Consider the following 13,328-nt stretch of genomic DNA (forward strand, 5'->3'; position numbering starts at 1 on the left):
ACTTTGTGTTTTGGTTTTGTTTATTTCCTTCTTCAGGCTACTAAATGCTTCCAATAATTCCTCAGTGATTCATGAGAATTCCAAAGGGGAGGTAGGCATTTTCTCTTCCACACACAGTAACTGGCAGAGACCTCTTGAGCAACTGCACTAAAACACATTGCTCTGAGCGTCTTAGGAGATGAATAAAGCAGGCATCAGTTTACATGACTGCATTAAGGCCTGGGCCTTGACATTATGATCAGTCCAGCGTCAAAACCCAAGACATTAAGGATTATGATGGAAATGACTCAGAAGAGGATTTCTTTCCCCAATCCCATGATTTATTAGTACTTTGGTAGAATTACAGCGTTTTTAGCCACACAAAGATTTAAGCAGCTTTCTGTGTAAGTGGCTAATCTGGGGAACATGTACTGACTTCAGATTTACAACACTGTCACTGCCATGACCACTGAAGGAAGACAATAAAGGCTCACCTTTTATTTTGAGTTTGACAAATTTTGACAAATTGTTTAGAATACTGTACGTGAGGAGTAAGAATTAAATTTCATACTGTCTTGTAGTTCAGGAAAAGCTGGAAATATATTATTCAATTTAAAGTTATTTTGAGCGTTTAAATCAGATCAGATCAAGACTCAGCAGCTTTTTTCCCCAAGCAAAAAAAGCCTTGATAGTCCTGAATCTTTTGAAACATTCTTCATTAATGTAAACTTCTAAAATCTTCTCCTGACAAGTGACCAGGACACATGTGATTGGTTACTTCTCTCCACAGTCGGCAGCATTAGAGAAGAAACTTCACCACCTGGAGGTGCAGCTGAACAATGAGAAACAGATCAAAGATGATCTAGAGCACAAATACAGGTACAGCAGCTGTTGCATTAATAAAGTTAAGAAATAAAATACAATTAGTCAAATACTCAAATGCAGTGGTCCTAATTTTCAAAAGTGTTAAAAATGTTGTTTCCTTTTTTCCCCAGAGCTGCTACTAGTCGCCTGGATAAACTCTCTAAAGAACTTGAAGACGAGGTAGGCTGATTGTTCTAAAACTACTGAGGATCACTTCAATATTACTAGCTTTTTCTTAGTTTTAGTATGCTCATGCAACAACCTATTTCTTCTTCCAGGTTTGTGGAAGTTCCTTTATCCATTTTTAAGCACCTTTCATAAAGACTGTGTCAGAATAATCTCTTCTTATCCACACGATGATGACCGTGATTCAGTTGAATACCTATGTGGCATATTCAGTTGGAGCTCTCTCCAACTTGTAATAATAATTAAATTTGGATTCTCCGGAACCATTTGTCTTAAAGCGAGTTGAGGAGTCGCAGCACCGTGAAACCAGTCCAACAGGGCATGTTGAACTGAGCATACATTGACTGATTTTAGGTGACCAGCAGAAAGAACCTGGAGTCCAGCCAGAGGCAGCTGGAGAGAGAGAAGGCCCTGCTGCAGCACAAGAGTCTGGAGAGCCACCGCAAGGCTGAGAGTGAGGCAGACAGGAAGCGTTGCTTGGAAAATGAAGGTGATATGAGAGTCAAGTTTTTACTGTTTAGATCCTACATATACAGTTACATACATATACAGTACATATACAACACTTTCAAATTATATTGAAAGATTCCCCAATATGATTTTCATAATATCAGAACTTGCATTTATTTTTGAAATACCATTACATCAGAAAAAAATTGCGAAGACAAAAATTACTAATGGTATCAGTAATAAGCAACATAATAAAATAATTGCAATATTACATGATGAAATGTAGTGAGTGACATGTTGAAATATCTTTTTTTTAACTCCTTGTGTTGTTTTTGTTTGGGACATAAAAAATTTGGATGTTAGTTCACAGTCTAATATAATGTGGCAGATACTGCCCTCACCTGGACGCAGAGACCCCAATAAAACGGAGTATACGGGTGTACTCTGCCTTTCCCTTGAGTTGACTTGTTGTGCTATGTTGATATTGAAATATATAATATTTATACATTCATATTGACCACATTCTGTTCTGTGATCACCAAGAGAGAATTATAATATAATTCTAATTATATTTAGAAATGTAATAAGGGAAAATATATAAAATAAATTGTCTGTGTTTTGTAGTTAACAGCCTTCGAGACCAGCTGGATGACTTGAAAAGAAGAAATCAGAACTCGCACATTTTCAATGAGAAGAACATTCACCTCCAGAAACAGGTCAGCACCTCTTTTGTCTGTAGGCAAAGCCCCTAAAACACAAACTATACACAAAAGTAGAACGAATCTCATAATTTTATATCACTGTTATCCAGTTTGTATATCTGTATGTATTTAGGTATGGAATTACAATCTTTGCACTGTGAAGCCTTGGTGTGAATGTATTTCAGAAATGTATTGACAAATAGAAAATTGATGAGGAAACCAAATCAAACTACCAACTGATCTGCAAAGATTCTTTATAATATTGTCTCCACCAGCTGGAAGAAGCCAACACTTTGCTGCGGGCTGAGACAGAGGCCGCAACAAGGCTCCGTAAAACGCAGACGGAGAGCAGCAAGCAGCTGCAGCAGCTGGAGGCCAACGTACGTGAACTGCAGGACAAATGCTGCCTATTGGAGCGCAGCAAGCTGAGTCTGGAGAAGGAATGCATCAGCCTGCAGGCTGCACTAGAGACTGAGAGGAGGGAGCAAAGCCAGGGTTCAGAGACCATCAGTGACCTTATGGGTGGGTGACACATGAGCAGTGTGTAATACAGGATCTTTTAGGTTGATGAATCCTTGAGTTGCAAAAGAAAGCTCCACTTTAGTGTGTATGAGGTTCGCACATAGGATACATTTTCTATTGCAACTAAATGCCACTCAATGCATTGATAAATGTTACAATATATAATTGTGACAAATTATGGTAAATATATAAAATAGTTGCAGGTGGAATATTGTATAATAATATATAATATAGTACATACTGCATGAGAAGGCACTTAAGTGTGTTTACCGGTATTTTTATTTTGTGATATTGCTGGGATTAAAATGGGTTATCACAGTTATTTTCTTGCTGTCTGCCTTGTCGCTAGCACAGCAGATTTCCTGAGGCAGCTAGGTGAGCAAATCTATGTAGCACAAAAATACAAAGAGCACCAAAGAGGCTTCTCAGGCTTTAATAAGGAGATGGCACTGCAGCACAAATGTAGTCAGAAACCATTCAGCAAACAGCACACTCATACAAACACTATCTGTGTTTGTATGAGTGTGAGAGAGGTGGATTTGAATTTATTTGCAAATCATTTTTTCCAAACAGGCTTTTCTGGAGTTTCTTGATTCCAGATGTAAACAAGGACAAATACATTTGATATTTAGAGACCCAAACCCCTCTCGCTTCCACTCAAATGCAAATCTAATTGTAGAAAGGGAACTTGAAACACCTCCAAAGGCCACGCTAAAATAATCATAATTAAAACCGTAAGTAAATGTGTTAAGCTGTTATATAAAACTTTTTGTCTGATTGGGTTCATTGAGGTGAGGCCAGACTTATATTGTTCACAGCCAGATTTCTACTCGGCGCTCTCCATTTTTTGAATGTGAAAATGCCTCAGTTAATGCAGTGACCAGATGCTGCATTTAACAAATCTAGCAGTGAAGTGCAGGATAATTGGATCTGTAATGAACTGATTTTATTTAAACTAGGCAAATGTTTAGTAAAAACATATTTCCCTTAATTATTTTGACTGATCAGTGTGTGTGTGTGTGTGTGTGTGTGTGTGTGTGTGTGTGTGTGTGTGTGTGTGTGTGTGTGTGTGTGTGTGTGTGTGTGTGTGTGTGTGGTGGTGGTGTGTGTGTGTGCGTGTGCGTATTGCCATGTATAGGCACAAAGTCTTGTCATGTGTCACATGCCGTTGGCGTAGCCCAGTAACCCACAGATCAGTGTACAGATACTATTAGGAGATGGACAAGAAAACAAACATTCCTGAGCTGCATTGCTGGGTATTTAGTAAGGAGCTTGTGTATGGACACAGAGTCCAAGTGTTTGTATGTTACATGCAAGTCATACATAATAAATTTTTTATGTCTTGCAGCACGAATCTCTGCTCATGAGGAGGAGGCACGTCAGCAGAAACAAGCTCTGTCTAAAGCTGAGGCTGAGAAGAGACAGCTTCAGGAGAAACTCACTGATCAGGAGAAGGTAAATCACAGAAACTGCTGAGACTAGTTCTATATTACAACATTGCCCAAATGTTTTTCTCTAGGACATCTGATTTTGTTAGTTGTGTTTATGATGCTTTGCTATAGTTGAAGCATCACAAGTGAGATTTTGCCCAAAAAAAAAAAGATGACTATTTAAACTTTACTCCTGAGTTTTCTTCGTGTTATAACACCTCTCTGCCCTTGATTATTTTTTCTGTACAGGAGATGAGCAACAAGGAGATAGATTTGACCTACAAGCTGAAGGTGCTACAGCAAGAGCTAGAACAGGAAGAGGCCTCTCATAAGTCCACCAGGGCTCTGCTGGCAGACAAGAGCAAGATCAAAGTAACCATCGAGGGTGCCAAATCAGAGTCCATGAAGGGTGAGGGCACCAACTTTTTGTTTCTTCTACAGTATGTTTTTCTCAAAAATACCGTCTAGTTTGTTCCAGTTTGAACCACATCAGACAACAGATTTTGCGACGAACTGCAACTTTAATATGTGCAACAATTATTGTGTCAGATTTTGTGCAATGAGGAAGTTGCATAAATTCATGTACTTTGACTGTTTTGAAATACAATAATAGTATGTCTCTAAGTACTGTATCTAATTTGACTTAATTTAAGTATTGCTCTGTACTGGGATTGTGGTCCTTACAATTGTTGAGTATTTAGAGAGGTCTCCACCCCAATTAAAACAAAAAAACTAGTTCTGAACTGAACCCTGGATTATTTCTGTGATATGTTTTGCTGGTCTCAAAGTCTGGTTTACTGTTTACCAAGTAGTGTGTTTTCTTGTCATTTTAATAGAGCAGCTTAAAATGAACAGTGAACACAGACATTTCCAGTGTGTCTGTGTTCTCGTTGCTCTCTATTAGTCATGATGTTAAAAACCAAAAATGCAGCAGTAGTGTCTTCACACCCTAACTGCCTCATCTTGTCTTCTAACCCACGCAGAGATGGAGCAGAAGCTGGCAGAGGAGCGAGCAGCCAAACTGCGTTTGGAGAACAGAATACTGGAGCTGGAGAAGCACAGCAGCATGATGGACTGTGACTATAAACAGGCTTTACAGAAACTAGATGAGCTGCGCAGACACAAAGACCGCCTCACTGAGGAGGTGAGTGTTTATGTTCGATACAGGAGACCAGTGAAGTGTGTTTACATATTAAATGCCACCTACAGAAATAATTTCTGCGGCTTATTTAACAGTTTGTCTGTTCTGAGCTGTAAAGGAATAACAGTAGAAAAAATGTGTACACCTACGCTTCATTTCTGTATCCATCTGCATTTAATCCATTCTTTCAGGTGAAGAACCTGACGCTCAAGATTGAGCAGGAGACCCAGAAGCGTAATCTGACTCAAAATGACCTGAAGGCCCAGAACCAGCAGCTAAACTCCCTGAGAACCTCAGAGAAACAGCTCAAACAAGAAATGAACCACCTGCTGGACATTAAACGCAGCTTGGAGAAACAGAACCAAGAACTGCGCAAGTCAGTTTCTATTTAATTTTACTCCTCTTTTTGCACTACAGTCTGCTCGAGCCTCTATTCTGCCAAAACGAGGATGATGAGTATTAGTTTTTGTTTTTGCCTACAGAGAGAGACAGGACACAGACGGGCAACTGAAGGAACTACAGGACCAGTTAGAAGCTGAGCAGTATTTCTCTGTGAGTCTGTATTCTGCTCTATAATCACGCTTAAAATGACTAAGTGCATCATGCTTCTGCATCTTATTTGATAAGAGCAGGATGTAATGTGCCACCAGAACAATACTATTCACTGGAGTTTGTTTTAAATAGCTGTGTCAATGTTCCCTGTTTAATGGACATTCGTAAATTTAAAGTGTTAAAAATACATAAACATTACATAATATTTGTTAATGGAATAATCAAGTGCTTAACAAAACCATTTATTTTATTATTTTATTGACCTGCCTGTACAAACTGTATGCATGCATTTGCCATTATTATAATTATCATTATTTACTTGGAGGCAAAGAATTACATCTCTAAGAGCGTGACATCTACTTTACCTGTTTCCTGTGTTTTCCAGACGTTGTATAAGACCCAGGTTCGTGAACTGAAGGAAGAGTGTGAAGAGAGGAACAAACTCTACAAAGAGATGCAGCAATCTCTGCAGGAGCTACAGGAGGAGAGGTGGTTAATTTTCTTTTCAATGCACTTTAAAATGTCAATTACAAAATTCAATAGTATAACAAGACTAAATAGGGAAATAGGAATCAGCACACTTTTTACTTCTCTGAGTCGGGCACTTGTTTTCTGTTGTGATGATTAACAGTTGTTCTTTTTTAACTTTTTTTTTTCTTTTCTTTCAGGGACTCCTTAGCAGCTCAGCTTGAGATCACTCTAACTAAGGCTGACTCAGAGCAGCTGGCGCGCTCCATTGCTGAAGAGCAGTACTCAGACCTGGAGAAGGAGAAAATAATGAAGGAGCTGGAACTGAAGGAAATGATGGCACGCCATCGTCAAGAGCTGTCTGAGAAGGACATCACTATCAGTTCGGTGAGTTGTTGTAATCTTTTCCTCAGGCCTTCACAGGAACTGTTGTTGATACAAAAACACACAGGCACACACCGAATAGTAAATGCGGTGAATCCTGAAAACAAACTGCAGTGTTCAGGTTGAACAGCAGGTGGCAGTAGAAGACAGGTTAGTGTGAGCTCATAATCAATTTCTCCTGTTGCATGTAGCTGGAGGAGGCCAATCGCACACTGACCAGTGATGTCGCCAACCTGGCTAATGAGAAGGAGGAGCTGAACAACAAACTGAAGGAGGCAATGGAAGGTATTTCAAATGTTTAAACTTTAAATTCTGTCCTTATAAAAAGAACAAAGCCTCTGCACACCTGAATGTGTGAAAGGTGCATGAGAGGAAAACAGACTATCACTATTGTGGGGAAAAAAAACTCCAGCACACTTAATTCATCAGTCATTTTCTTCACTATGTAGAATTGTAAATTGCTACAATCATCATTCAGCTTTACTGAACTCACACATAAACCTAAGCCCTTTTTAAAACTTTTAAACAAAGTTAAAAAATGTCTTCAATAAATCTATAATATTTCAGTGGTTTGGAGAAGTACTAATTTTACTAAGATTTAAATATAACATTTCTTTCATGCAAGTCCATTTACAAGTTGCCATAGTTAGAAACACAGAACTCATAAGTGTCCCTGAAATTTGTAGACAGAAGGCATTGTTTTTTTTCTGTATGACTCAGATTTTAAGTAAAATTAATATTAAGTCAATCTTCAAACTAAAATATTGGTCTCATCACTGTGTGACAGACAGTGGTAACACCGATGGACAAAAGAGTCCATTGCCCATAATATATCACATAATCACAAGCAAAGTTTTGTTGTTGGGTATATTTATCATTTTTGGGTGTCTTTATATTGTCAGAGCGGGAGACGTCAAAGGACTGGGAGCAGCAGATCAGCCAAATGAAGCTAACGTTTGAGAAACAGCTGCAGTCAGAGAGGACGCTGAAAACTCAGGTAAAAACTGAAGCAAATCATACCACATGTTTGGTATGTTATAGTATATTGTTTTGTTTAAAATAACTAAATTCTGAAGCTGCTGGAACTATGCAATGTGAATGATGGTACCTCTGTCCGTAGGCTGTCAATAAGCTGGCAGAGATCATGAATAGGAAAGAGGTCCCTGCTGCAGGCAGTCGCCGTGGTAACGACACAGACATGCGGCGAAAGGAGAAGGAGAACAGGAAGCTGCAGTTGGAGCTCAGGTCGGAGAAGGAAAAGCTCAACAGCAGCATCATCAAATACCAGAAAGAGATCAACGAAATGCAGGCGGTTAGTAGAACAGTCACAAAAGAGTTGATGTTTTTTTGTTCGTTTCATTAGGTGCAGTATCTTCTCTCCCCTATAACTGTGCTTGACTGGAGCATTTTCCTCATGTTGTTTTTTCATTTGCAGCAACTGGCAGATGAGAGCCAGATGCGTATCGAACTGCAGATGGCTCTGGACAGTAAGGACAGTGATATTGAGCAGCTGAGAAACCACCTACAGTCACTCAGTGTTCAGTCGATGGACTCTGCTAGCATCAGCAGTGGGCCTGAGTTTGACACTGATGATGCCTATGCAGGTAAGAGGACAACCACTGGGTGAAGCTTCCCCACATGTCAATCTATGAACTCCTAATTAGCTTTATGTACACAGAAAAGATAAGCTGTCCTTCAGGCTGAAATAAAAACTTAAGAGAAGTATACAGAGGTTGTGACATTAGGATGATGCTTTTTTTGAAGGTATTAACACACAGTTTATGAGCTGGTTTTACCATTTTCTGACAGTTAGGCGTTCAATCCTGTGAAAAAAAAAAACAAGCAGTTTATGTAGGAATAGAAGAACGACATTTAGTTCTGTTAGTATATAACTAAAGGACTTATCAGTATGCTTATCTAGTACATTTGTTGAGTCAAACTCTCGCTGCCTCTTTGTTCCACTTAGAAACGAGGCTGGAGGGTTGGCTCTCCCTACCTGTCAGGAACAACACCAAGAAATTTGGATGGGAGAAGAAGGTAGGAATACAGCAAATGAAGCTAATCTGATGCTCTATTACTGTGTGTGTCTCCTTTACAATTGTATTTTCTTACAATATCTGTCCTGTTTCTGAAGTATGTTGTAGTGAGCAGCAAGAAGATCCTCTTTTACAACAGTGAGCAAGACAGAGAGCAGTCCATTCCCTACATGGTGCTTGATATTGAGTGAGTATACACATAATTTATGAGTTCAATAGTTTCTGTAGGGGGATTTGCTGTTGTCCTAAGATGCTGCAGTTCACAGAAATGCAGTTAACATTTTTAAGACAACTTAATAAGACTACTTTCCATCACACAGCAAACTCTTCCATGTGAGACCTGTCACTCAAACAGATGTGTACCGTGCTGACGCCAAAGAGATCCCCAGGATATTCCAGGTCTATCTTTTATTATTGATCTTCTTCTGAGTGGTATAAAAATTAGTTTAGTGAATCAAATTTCATTTCAGTTTTAACATGATGAAGTACCAAATTATTTCTCCGCTCTCCAGATCCTTTATGCCAATGAAGGCGAAAGTAAAAAGGAACCCGAGTTTCCTGTGGAGCCCATTGGAGAGAAGTCCAGCTACATCTGCCACAAGGGCCACGAGTTCATCCCGACACTCTACCACTTCCCTACCAACTGTGAGGCATGCACCAAGCCGCTGTGGAACATGTTCAAGCCACCGCCTGCTCTGGAGTGCCGGCGCTGCCACATCAAGTGCCACAAGGACCACATGGACAAGAAGGAGGAGATCATCGCTCCCTGCAAAGGTAGGAAGCACCTGCACATCCAGGAGTCCACTGTGAATTAACACAGCCTTTACAGGTTTATGAGAATGTGTTAAAGAATTTACAACTTTTATAAAAGCCACTGCTGCTATGAAAGATAAATACGGACTTTCAATTTTCTCCCGCCAGTAAACTTCGACATGTCTATGGCCAAGAACCTGTTGCTGCTGGCTACATCCCAGGAGGAACAGCAGAAGTGGGTGAGCCGGCTGGTTAAGAAAATTCCCAAGAAGCCTCCAGCACCAGCAGCACCAGAGCACTTTGCACGCTCATCACCACGCGCCTCGATGAAGGTTCAGCCCAGCCAGTCCATGAGGAGGCCTAGTCGACAGCTCCCCACCAGCAAGAGCAGGTAGAATCACAGACAGGAGAGCATGTCTGAAAAGTTTGGCTGTTCTCACAGTACAGTCCAGTATGAATTATTTTTAACTGCACACATTACATATTTATTGTGTACCGTATTTGTTGTATCTGAGGGCCTAAAAGGCTTTTCCACTATTACACAAGTTGGAAATATATGATTATATATATTCACATTCCTATATAAATATTGAATGTTGGATAATATTATTTTATTTAAGGCTATAATCAGTTTCCAGCACCTGAGCTTTTAACAGTGGTTTACATCCACCTTTAAATAAATACTGTATGCACTACATTAGGTTACATAGCAGCAGCAAAAGATATGAAATGCTGATTAAACATTTACAAATACAGCGTACTTACTTTAGTGCATGTTATTTTGCAATAGCTTCTTGCTCCAAAAACTAAAGTTCCGGATTCACATCTAAACGTTGGTCTGAATGATTTATTGACATGATATAAACACAAGTTTAACTCCTTCTACTAAGCCCCCTAGAGGTCCTGTAAAAAAAAAAAAAAAAAAAAACCTTTTTAGGAAATCATGGGTAGGAAAATAAAAACTGGAGACATTGTAGGTCGTGTTGTCAGCCCTTAGTAAGAGCCCATCTAGACGACATCCAGTTATTGAAAAGGTCTAAAGTTCACCAAATCAGTATTGGTGTTTCAGAGGTATTTGTGAAATGTAGAAATGTGAGAAGCTGATCTTGTTCTTTGTTTTTGTGACCTTGAGTCATTTTCTCATCTCTGGGTCGCCCTTCGGATAACACCACAGAGCGTCGCTTTAACAAGATAACCATTGCTCATTCTACACTGGACAGGAGCTGATTTGTACATAGGTCCAGTAATTGTTTCCTGGCCATCAAAACTGATCTCCCCTTTCAGATTGGAGGACTTTGGTCTGCAGGACTGGCACTGGGCGTTGGATGATATCAATGATGATTGTTCATCTATTCATTTCTGATGTCCAGATATGGTAACACTGTGTGCAGAATGTTGTGCAGTGCAGTGATTATAGTGACCGTGCAACACTGTTTCCATGAGGCCAGCCACAGTCCAAAAGTGTAGCGCTTTAATTTTTATTCTAAAGAGACAGCTGAGACCAAATGTAATGTTCTAAGAGCATGACCTGCTTTTTCTGTGCTACCTAAATACCAGATATTTCTAAATCTGCTGTGGATGCAGGTACATTTCTCTCTCACATTATCCTGTTAAAGTACATAAAAATGTCTCACCCATCATGACCTTATGTCCTCTGACCTCAGCCCTCGTAGGTCAAATGGCTTCAGAATGAGGCGAGAGGAATCCAGCAGTGGACCCTGGTACACATGACGTCTTGTGACATCTAATTCTTCCTTTGCCCAGATGTTTCACTGTAAACAACTCAATCCTCAAAGTGTGTGTATGTTTGTCTGGGGTCTGAAGTGGTGACAGGGTACACAGATGTGATAAACACACATAGTGTAATTGGACCAGTGCATGTGTCAGTTTGGGAATCCCCTCACTTTGCCACTGGGTGTTTGAGATGGGAGCAGATAGGTGGATCACTGTCTTTCACACTGAAAAATGATGCATTAAACTGTAGCAGGATTAGTGCATAACAAACTTGATCTTGTAATTTATTCAGTGTCAGAATATTAGGCAAATGTTGGAATACATCGGTTTTTGTGTGCGTGCATATGTGTGTGCCAAGAACAGGAATGTAATCATATAGGGTTTTGTGTGAATGTGTGAGAAAACACCCCTGCCACAGGAATGATATTGTATTTGTAAAACAGGCGAATTCCTCTATATCCCTCTGTGTGGACAAACCAGAGTCACTGCCACACACTAACCTTACTTTTGTCTCTCTTTGCAGTTAACCTTGCTTGGGAGTGTGGTGCATCTTCGAGGTGGTGGGGTGTGTGTTTCCTCCCAAATGAAAGACTGTGCACAAAGCTCTGTTTGCAGATCAGCACACTGAACTCTACATCACTTCTCCACAACTCACCCAACCTGTCCTGCTTCAGCCTGTGAGAGTTACAAAGTCTGTTTTCCCTTTTGTTGCCCGGCCACTTGAAGTGCTGGCGACTTTCAGACTCACCACGCTGGATGGTTTGGGATGGGAAGTCTTCTCTCTGGCCCTCGACAAGAGCGATTTAGTGTGCCTTGGGGGGTGGGCTGGATTAGCCCCTTCAGATCCAAGAACAGAAGAGAGCTCTTACTAGGGCAACCATTGCTGGCAAGTTTGGGATGCACTTACCTCAGAACTTCTCATCAGGACTTAATCTGAAGGATGCAGCAGGAAAATAACACTCAAGCTCCTCCTCATCACCTTTGGGGATTCCCGTGGCCAAATTTAAAGACATTCTCGTGTTTAATGATTGTGAACAATATTAAGGGTTTAATGGGGAACACTACACTCAGAAGATACAGTACAGTTTGTCAGCTGAATATAGCTCAGGATTGTTGAACCTGATCCCAGATACAGTATCTGTACTTTGGCTTTTTCAGACTCTTTAACACGTTGATTGTAACTTCCTGTTTCCCACAATTCTGCTTTCAGGGGCAAGTCCACACAGGTCACAGAAACCTGAATAAGGTACTTGAGCAAATGAGCTGTGTCTTCTAGGAAAGTCAGCAACATGGGGAAGAAGTGTCAGTTTCTTTCCAGATCTGAGCAAATAATTCCTTGAGTGCCTCTTATTCAGTTTTCTGATTCAGGTGAACTCTGAATCAACAGTTGTGGTTGTACGATTACAGTACCAATGGCATTAGATGGAGTCCCACGCATTAGATCCCTGCAATCCCACAATCTCACAAACCTGCACTGTCAGTTCCTGAGGGTTAATGTTTACTGAGTTCAGACGTGCACCGTTAATGCTTTTCTCATCCAAGCTTGGCTCTTTTTTTGTTTGTTTGTTTGTTTGAATGTACATCTGGGCTTAACCAGAGACGACACACAGGCATTGTATTACTTCTATCCAAACATACTTGACTGAAGGGCCCCTGTCATCACCACATGCTCTGAGTGAACTTGCATGCGTTTGCCATTTTCAGGCCTCACACTTGAGTGCTGTCACCCACAAGCCTCCACATACTAACAACTGTTGTTTTTAGTCATTCCCAACGATGAACACGGTAAGAAGCAGAAACAATGAAGGTATGCAATCAAATGCCATGAGTCAATGTACTGAGCAGCACTATTCCATTGAAAGTTTTTCTAAAAGTGTTTGTCCTGATATTTTTGTATTAAAAGTAACCAAACCCTGAGTTTGGGCACATTGTTGTGTGTATGTGACTCATATAGCAGATGGAGAGTAAAGTGTGTGTGTGTATGTGTGTGTGTGTGGGTGTGTGTATATGTGTATATATAACAAGTGCTCTCCTTTAACCAAGACGCATGTTTTATACACATATACACAGTATATATTTTACATGCTATACAGTGCACATTATTATTTATACAGCCTTGTCCACTTTG

At 40.2% G+C, this 13,328-nt stretch overlaps 1 protein-coding gene across 2 annotated transcripts in view; it reads left to right on the forward strand.

Moving 5' to 3' along the window:
• The window catches only part of rock2a (rho-associated, coiled-coil containing protein kinase 2a), a 29,504-nt gene extending 16,374 nt beyond the window's left edge, over positions 1 to 13,130 (forward strand). Inside the window, exons 10-32 of one of the 2 annotated variants that reach the window (XM_026354030.1) lie at positions 37 to 91; positions 770 to 858; positions 975 to 1,023; positions 1,384 to 1,519; positions 2,104 to 2,195; positions 2,456 to 2,702; positions 4,051 to 4,157; positions 4,382 to 4,541; positions 5,116 to 5,276; positions 5,465 to 5,649; positions 5,756 to 5,825; positions 6,211 to 6,314; positions 6,494 to 6,680; positions 6,869 to 6,962; positions 7,580 to 7,674; positions 7,798 to 7,989; positions 8,113 to 8,281; positions 8,644 to 8,714; positions 8,812 to 8,900; positions 9,034 to 9,112; positions 9,226 to 9,487; positions 9,635 to 9,857; positions 11,724 to 13,130. In XM_026354030.1, the coding sequence (XP_026209815.1) occupies positions 37 to 91; positions 770 to 858; positions 975 to 1,023; positions 1,384 to 1,519; positions 2,104 to 2,195; positions 2,456 to 2,702; positions 4,051 to 4,157; positions 4,382 to 4,541; positions 5,116 to 5,276; positions 5,465 to 5,649; positions 5,756 to 5,825; positions 6,211 to 6,314; positions 6,494 to 6,680; positions 6,869 to 6,962; positions 7,580 to 7,674; positions 7,798 to 7,989; positions 8,113 to 8,281; positions 8,644 to 8,714; positions 8,812 to 8,900; positions 9,034 to 9,112; positions 9,226 to 9,487; positions 9,635 to 9,857; positions 11,724 to 11,727 (2,920 nt within the window). In that variant the 3' untranslated portion in view covers positions 11,728 to 13,130. The other variant, XM_026354031.1, reaches the window with a different exon arrangement.
• The last annotated feature ends 198 nt before the right edge of the window (positions 13,131 to 13,328 follow it).

This window comes from Anabas testudineus, chromosome 12 (genome assembly GCF_900324465.2).
Source record: "Anabas testudineus chromosome 12, fAnaTes1.2, whole genome shotgun sequence".
In the NCBI taxonomy this organism is placed as follows: Eukaryota; Metazoa; Chordata; class Actinopteri; order Anabantiformes; family Anabantidae; genus Anabas; species Anabas testudineus.